This window comes from Primulina eburnea, chromosome 2 (assembly GCF_022965805.1).
Source record: "Primulina eburnea isolate SZY01 chromosome 2, ASM2296580v1, whole genome shotgun sequence".
Taxonomy (NCBI): Eukaryota; Viridiplantae; Streptophyta; class Magnoliopsida; order Lamiales; family Gesneriaceae; genus Primulina; species Primulina eburnea.
The window spans coordinates 32,185,382-32,193,920 of NC_133102.1; the positions used below are offsets into that span (position 1 = coordinate 32,185,382).

The following is an 8,539-nucleotide window of genomic DNA, read 5'->3' on the forward strand; positions in this document are numbered from 1 at the left end:
TTCTGTGAACAGCAACTATGTAGTACCCCTCATATCACTGTTATCAGATGACGAAGGCGATGGTCTTGATCATCCTCCAGCACCTGCGACGGGGAAGGAAACGGGTGGTTTGGTTCCTCCTCTTTCGACTAAGGAAACAGCATCAACCAAGAAGCCTAAAGACCCTGTGGCAGACATGTATTTGAAAGAACTAATGAAACATCTAACAAGCAAGAAGCGTGGCTGGAATGCAGACACGCGTTCGACGAAGAAGCGTGCTGCGGAAGAGAAATGTGTACCGGTTGTCGTCATTGACTCTTCAAGCGAGTCAAGTGGGTAATCATGTAAGCTTTGGGCATCGTGTGAATTGGTCTTGCAGCCACCCTTTTGTTGTTTTGCAGTGTTTTATAGTTGTATATGTAGTAGACGGTTTGGTGGTGAAGACTATTTCGCTAGTGTCATGTGCCACTGTAATGAAATGATGCTATGAAACATGTACATTTTAAAATATTTTGTTGTTTATGAAAATGAGTAGCCCATATGTTTCGTACATGTACTACAAATATTTTGTGCTGTTTAACAATATTCATTTTATGTATCATCCACAATTATTCTCGGAACAATATAATTTTCGTACACGGACAAATAGAAAAAAAGTACTGGTATCAGATATGTGTGTTCATTTCAGAAGTTTGGTAAAAAAATTTGGTGCAAATATGTTGGGACTTTCGTAATTCCCTGCCTTAAAGATTTCACGAATGGCTAACAAGGGGAGAGGGCCAATGCATAGCTCCAAATTTCAGTATCTTTATTAATCCCTTCGGCAAACACAAGAGTCGCACAAATCAATTCAAATCAAACACATGACTCTGAAGCAGCAAGGTTGGTAACGAAGTTTGCGATGCATACAAATTCAGCAACTCGTCAAAATACAGGCAACAAAATGAAATATTACCCCAAAAGTGACACATGATAATTCATAACCTCAACCTCCTCGTAGCAACCGTCTGGCTAAGCTCAATCTGCCGCCCTCACCCAAGCGCAAGAACAGTGATAATTTTGCAGGGTTCTCCACCAATTCTTCAATAACCATAACTTTCTCGTCTTCGGTCAACTCAGAAATTGTTTCCATAACCTTTAACACATTGTCTTGGTCATTGTGCATCTTCTCATGGACGGCTTCCTTTTGTGTTGCTAATTGTTTGATGAGGTCAGTCATCGTGTCTTTGGTGATGGTTGCAAAATTATTTATGGCTTCCACTATCGCATCGTCAGCAGCATCTACAATTTTTCGTTTCTTACTCTTTGATTGCGCAGCAGATGTGGGTCGAGAGGACGGTGTGACAGATACAGAGATGGACTCATCACCTCCCTCACGAACAGAGAACAATGCGTCCAGATTCATACCTGTATCGTTAGCCACTTCAGGTGTCATGGTAAGAACCTCTTGAACTGCAGCAACAAAATGTTCAGCTTTCTCCCCGGTTGCCCGATCATTACCGAAGATTTTTCACCAATCATGGTAATATGTCCACCTTTTGTGTCTCATTGACCGTGCGTTGTGGTCTGCCTACGAATATAATATCACCTCGTAACGACATAACTTATTCTTATGCAATAACAAAAGACAGGTAATGTTGGAAAAAAACATACCTTTATCAGCGCATCCCATATTTCGTTTGAAGCTTCAATGGTCTTCTCTGTGTCGTTCCATCCGACTCCACTTTTACTCAGTAGTGTCACTAAAGATCCGTACAATTTCTTCCACACATGAACTTTAGAGTTAATATGTGGGTTCCCACGTATATTTGTGTCAGGAAATGCAACTTTCATTCGATTCTCAAGGAAAGCTAAATAGCCAGGCCGAAATCCGTTTCCGCTTTTCCAACCTTCTGCCGACGCCTCTTTCAGTGATTGTATTAGACACTCTTCTTCACGTTCACTCCAACTACGTCTTGTCTTATCAGCTTTTTTGCCTTTGCCAACAAAGCTCTCGGATGTTGCAAAACTATCCATAACTAGGATGTTGCCACTGCCGTAGTCCTGTACCTGGTAGTAATACACCACAATGGTTAGCCATGTCATACTAGTTCATATTACATACCATCACGGTTCGTAGTAAACAAGAACTATATAATTGGTTTGACTAAATTGTAAGCAAATGACATCAAGCATTCAAGTTACGTACAAATAAAAATCAGTAACATCAAATGTGACAAGTACTTGAATGCCAAAGTTATAACGAAACATTTACAAACAATGTAATTATTTAGGTTAGATTCATCCACATAGACATAGCAAGGTTCTCCCGCCAACTATCCCAATCATTCGACGCTTCCAAGCTAGTGATGAAATCATCTTGCATCTCAATCACTGGACTGAGTACGTCATCGTTCACTTCTTCGATTGGATCGTCGGGCATCTCAGACCTGATGAAGTTATGCAACAACATACACGCCATTATGATTCTGTTCTGTGTTCTTAGTGGATAGAACGAAGGACTTCGAAGTATGGCCCATCTTTTTTTCAACAGACCGAATGCTCTCTCGATTATGTTTCGGGCTTGCGAGTGTCTCCAGTTAAATAACTCCTTAAAATTCTGTGGCCCATTTGCACGGTTTCCCCAAGCATCCCTATGATATCGTACTCGCCTGTAAGGAGTCAAGAACCCCTCTACATTGGGATATCCATTGTCACATAGGTAATAACAGCCTACAAATAAGAAATTAGTTAACAACGTTTGCGAACACTATTTTAGAAACAAGTGTACTGAATTCACAGTTAATAATAGCACGAAAAGAAGATCAGAACCTCTTGGAATTTTCAGTGTATCGTCACGAGTCACTGCATCTTTAAGAACCCTGGCATCAGCGGCAGATCTCTCCCACCCCGTAAGTGCATATATGAACTTCATGTCACGGTCGCAAACCCCAAGGACATTGACTGCGATAGTACCTTTTCTTGTTCTATATCGAGCCTTGTCCACGGTAGATACATTTACACTTACATACGTTCCGTCTAATGCACCAAGACATCCCTGTACAATTTAACATTAATAACTTCAATAAAATGTATCCATGAAAAAGGAGTAATGTGTGTATCTACTCTGTTTATTTTGGGACATTACCGTGAACCATTTCCAAGTTTCGTTTGTGCAAGTCTCGTCGATTGGAGATGGTTTAACAAGTAGTAAAGGATGTAGCATGAGAATGCATTGTAGCACTTGATGGAAATGGGTGCTGATTGTATGGCCACTACGTACGTAGTCATGTCCAACAACTCTATTTTTCTTGTGATGAGCCAGGACAGAGAGAAACATGCTCACCTTCTCTTCAACACGGACATATCTAGACTCGACTAGTCCTCCAACATTAGTTAGCAAATAACACAAGCGTAGAAATGCATTTCTGTTCATTCGCAAGTTCATCACACATTGAACGTCTCCTAGCTCGATAATCCTGTGCAAATGGTTCATTTGCACGCATATTCTTTCTGTCATGCTATAGGCCATTGTTCTGGTACGCTTGTTGCAACGTCGTTGTGCACGTAACTTCATTACATGTCGTCTCACGAGTAACATAACCAACAATGCTCGACACATTATTTGGTGCAGCAACACAAACACAGTAATGTGTGTACGCATAATGGGCAGCTAAGGAAGATACTTCAGCAAGAAATAAAATTCAACTTCGGGTTAACAATGAAATATAGAAACGGAAAAAAAAAAGAATCACAAGTACTGAAGATACTAACTGTTGTCTAACATCTAATTTATTGTGTACGGATGAATGGTTACAAGTGGTTAACAATGAACTTTAGAACCAAAAAAAAAAGAATCAGAAGTACTGAAGATACTAAGTGAGGTTTAAGAAATAATTTATTGTTTACAAGTGCTTGGGTAGAAAGACGTTAACACATTCTTCCAACAGTGTGAAACTTGCATTACGATCAGCTTTAATTTAATGCCCAAAACAAAAGCTTGAAAATATTACTTAGAATTACAGTACTCAGAAATTCGAGCTTGTAGTAAGTAAAAAAACAAGAGATGTTTACTCCGCTTTGGTCTTAATGTGCGATGTTGTTATGTAAATGAGATGGAGAAGATGCTTTACAGAATATAAACGTTACAAAACATAAATACAAGTAGTACAGGCAAACAAATACAGTACAAACACTGAACAACGCAAAATTGCAATCAACGATTGGAAACCACAAAGGAGACAACCAACATCGTTTTTCCGAAAGCAGGATAATTAAAGAGATGTCGTTTACCAAGACCGTCACAGCCTCCTCACAACTGTCGAACTTCGCAGGAGACACCAGCAAATTTGAACCTACAAAAACTTAATTTCGAACACAGCTTACAAAACGTAAGCGATGAGAGAGGTCGTGGAAGAAATGTTTACCTGATTTCTGAGGTGTCCACAGCACACAACGAAAACCTAGCACATCGTTTCTGTTAATAGTACGATGTCCTCAAGATGAAGGATGAATTATTGTTGGGGCTTTCGAGGGTAATTTGGGGAAATGCCGCTTTGAAAGGGACAAGGATTAATAATCTGGGCCTGATGTGAGGGTTTATTTTAATCGACTTTGTATAGCCTTATCCATTGGAGAAGACATTAGGTGGGTTTAGTAAAAAATACACCAAATAATTGACTAAAGTAAAAAAATCACCTTAATCCTAATGAATCCACCGTACCAAACTAAGCGTAATTGTACATATGAATGTTAGACTTCCGCTGTAAAATAATTGTGCGTATTTGAAATAAGAATGTAAATATTTGTAGATAATCCTTAAATTATTATAGAAAATATTCAAATTTTTATCTACAATATCTTTCTAATAATAATAATGGTAAAAATAAAAACAGAAGTTCAATAAAGAAAGATTGAAGGTAAATGTGGCACCTAGTAAGGGAATAATTATGAATTCCTAAACCGGTCGCCACACCACTCTTGATGAAGTCCATACTCACGACTCTTCCTAGTGCTGTGTTCGTGAGTGAAACCTTAAGAGTCTCCCAAGACTCTAGAAATGAAGCTAGCACAATTAGAGCTATCACCTCATCGTCAAGTTTCATGCTCATACTTGATAACTGCTCCACAAATCCTTGGATCTCGTTCAGATGATCTGTGACCAGAGTTCCTTCTTTGTGTCGAACCTGGACAAGCTTGCTGAAATAGAACAATTTGTTGTTACCACTTTTGGAGGCATATATTGTCTCCAACTTTGTCCAAAGCGTGCAAGCATGTGTCTCGTTAGAGATGTGATTATAGACGTTGTTATCGACAAATTGTCGGATATACCCGCAAACTTGCTCGTGCTCGAAGTTCCATTCAGCATTTGATTTATCATCTTGTTTAGACTCGCTGAACACCGGTAGGTGCATCTTGGTGACGAATAGAAGATCTTTCATCTTACTTTTTCATAGTTGATAATTAGAGCCATTAAGGCTAATCATCTTGCTTGTGTGTACCTCCATATTTTTTTATTGCTACCAACGAATTACCATCAAAGCCCTAACATAAAAGAACAACTTCCCTAATACTTTCTAGAAAGTCTTTTCTGATGTGGAAGTTCAGACTAAGCTGCAACCATAGAGCATACGAAGAATTCCTATAGTATTTGAGAACCTCGTTCTCAGTTGTTGGGATATCAGGGAAATAAATGAGGTATTATTGCAGTGGAACATCATAAGTAATATCAACAATGAATAAAATGAACACCAATATTTATAGTGGTTCACCCCAAGATTGGGCTACGTCTACTCTAAACCTCTCAAGGAGATTAATTCTTTATTAATAAACAAAAAAGACAAGAGAATTGAGAATACAAAGTATTTCACTCAGAACACTCTGATTTTAACACTCACTTTCTCTCCATTAGTCCTATTCTTTCCAAGGATAAATACTTCTTAAGAAATCTCACACTAAATCCTTTGTCTCACTTCTACACTTATGGTTGTAGTTAACATGATTTAGTTTTTTGGTGTGATTTTGGAATGAAGAATGAATGTGTATTTATAGGTGAAGTTTAAGAAAGAAAACAAAAATTAAAACATCATTGCTTACATAATCAAACCAACCATTTTTTACTAACTCAAACCATGTGTTAATTGTGTTGTTGAATTCCAAAATGGTGTGTTTTGAATTCAAATTTGGCTTACTTTGAATTCAATCTTTGTTTGATTACTTAACACAGTATTGTAATGTTCATAAATGTGTTTTTAGTATTCGGCCGATTCAGTTTAATAATTATTTGAAATACATGAATGAGTATGTTAGATATGATCTCATAAATTTGAGTATCAAATACATGAATGAGTATATTAGATATGATCTCATAAATTTGTTTCTGATACTCTTTTTATCATCCCTATTTGGCCAATTTTGTATTGATTCTTGAAATTGTTTTGAAACTCCTTTTAAACGTCATTCGTTATTGCATTGGATCAATCATTTGAAATGACTGAAGGATTATGATAAAGGTAAAAAATTTGGATATATTGCTCGATTGTCATTATATTGTTCCAAATTTTGATTCTTTTTGTTAATGAATATTTATTGATATTGTGGTAATGTTATTATTTTAATATAAATTCGAAATATTAGTAATGGTTGCGAATGAGCAAATAGATGTTGAGGTGATGAATAGTGGGAATATATATTTTTTACAATGCTCCTCGCCCTATTCTAAAAAGCGATGGAAGAATTGAAATCAATTGTATGGAAGCAAAAAAGTAGTAGGATAAAAGACACTCATATTGGTGAATGGATAGACATGTCAATTGTTCATATCAGCAGTGGAAAAACTGAATACTTGTTGAAAATATTTAAGAGTCATTCACGCTCTTTCATTTTTGGTCTTGATATTGAAACATTCAAGCAACTTTTCATCATTCTTGGCTTGCATCACATAGTTAACAAGTTGACTTAGACCTTAAGATGGAGTCAAGATTCTTGGCTGACATTTTGGAGGGAAAGTAAACAATGCTGACAAGAAGAAACTTGTTGAACTTGCAAGCAGTGATTTTGAGGTTGTCATTTATGATTTTGTTAGATTTTTTGTTTTGTTCTTATTCAATTATAATATTCTCCACTGGTAAATATATTAGTCCTAGTTTTATATTCACTTATATGGTTGATCTTATTTGATACCCCATGGACATTAGGCCCAAACCACATTTGGGAACCCTGGCCCATCTCCAACCAAGGTGGAAGGCCCAACACGGACCCATGTATTCTCCTATAAATACCAAGTTCGGGTTTCTAACTTAGATATTCACTATATTATTTTTCAGCAGCACTCTTAGCTGCTCCCCCTTATATCCTCAGTTTCTGACTTGAGCATCGGAGGGGCTACACTGGGACACCCTCTCGCCCCCTTCTAACGGACTTCTTCGTGATTTCAGGCTCAAGGAAAATTCAAAACCTGCGTCTAGACTAGTGACACTTGCTGGAATCAGACCCTAAATTTTCCATGAGTATCACTTGGCGTCGTCTGTGGGAAATTTGAGTTGAGACATAGAGATGTAAGGTAGAAGACGGATCAAAAGAACTAGCATCGTCGCGTCCTCAGATGGACCCGAACAATCTTATGTTGAGATGAAACAGGAACAACCGCGTCTTGAGACGAGGCAGGAACAACCACGTCTTGAGACAAGGCAGGAACAACTTCGTCAAGAGACAAGAGCCGAACAACCTCGTCACGAGATCGAGATCGAGCAAACCCCTCCCAATGAGAACGTGGGGAACTTGACCCTGGAACGATTGGGCCGATTCATTACCCAGACAGTAGAAGAGGACATGAGAAAGAACCAAGAGTCTATGTTTGCTGAAGAACATGCCACTCGTCAGGAGCGAGAAGAATATGCTGAGGGCCACCAGAGCAGGGTTGAAGAGACACAAGCCCTCCCAAGTGGGGAGAATATTGAGATGGGAGAGATGTCGAAGGAAATGCGGATGTTGAGGCAGTAGTTGGGATGCAGAGCGCCGGCACCTAAGAGAGAGAGTCTTCATTCATTCGCCATTTTAGAAGAAGGGCTTCCTCCAAATTTTTGACAGTCAAATGTGAGAGAGTACGACGGACATACTGACCCCAAGGAGCACTTGGGGAGATTTTAGAATGCGGCCTTGTTACATCAGTATTCAGATGGGGTCAGGTACAGGGTGTTCCTGGGCACGCTAGTGAGGTCAGCCCAACAATGATTTAATACCTTGCAGCCCAATTCCATAGAGTTATTTGAGGATTTTTCTACGGCTTTCTTGCATCTATTCGCTAGCAGCAAGAGGCACCAAAAAAACTATTTGAGCCTGTTCGTGATGAAACACCAAGAGGCTGAAACTTTGCGAGATTTTGTCCAGCGTTTCAATAGTGCAGTGCTGAAAATACCAGCGGCTACCCCTAACATCATGATAAGTGCCTTCACAAAAGGATTGAGGGGAGGAGAGTTTTTCAAATCGCTGGTCAAGAAGCCTCCGTCGAGCTATGATGATCTGTTAGCTCGGGCGGAAAAGTATGTAAATCTAGAAGATGCTCAACGGCATAGGAGGATAG

The 8,539-nt window shown here is 38.8% G+C and overlaps 1 protein-coding gene across 3 annotated transcripts; it reads right to left on the reverse strand.

Moving 5' to 3' along the window:
- Nucleotides 1–919: 919 nt before the first annotated feature.
- LOC140824652 (uncharacterized) lies at nucleotides 920–4,462 on the reverse strand. 3 transcript variants are annotated; one of them, XR_012116421.1, is made up of 4 exons: nucleotides 4,386–4,462; nucleotides 4,252–4,313; nucleotides 1,633–2,028; nucleotides 920–1,549 (listed from the first exon to the last, which is right to left on the reverse strand). XR_012116421.1 is itself a non-coding variant. In XM_073186208.1 (2 exons), exons 1-2 carry the CDS (start codon nucleotides 2,062–2,064, stop codon nucleotides 1,490–1,492), a joined length of 492 nt encoding a protein of 163 aa, XP_073042309.1. In that variant the 5' UTR covers nucleotides 2,065–2,128; the 3' UTR covers nucleotides 920–1,489. The 3 variants fall into 3 exon arrangements, 1 of the variants encoding a protein (XP_073042309.1); XR_012116420.1 differs by having other exon boundaries at nucleotides 4,252–4,434; XM_073186208.1 differs by lacking the exons at nucleotides 4,252–4,313; nucleotides 4,386–4,462 and having other exon boundaries at nucleotides 1,633–2,128.
- Between the last annotated feature and the right edge of the window lie 4,077 nt (nucleotides 4,463–8,539).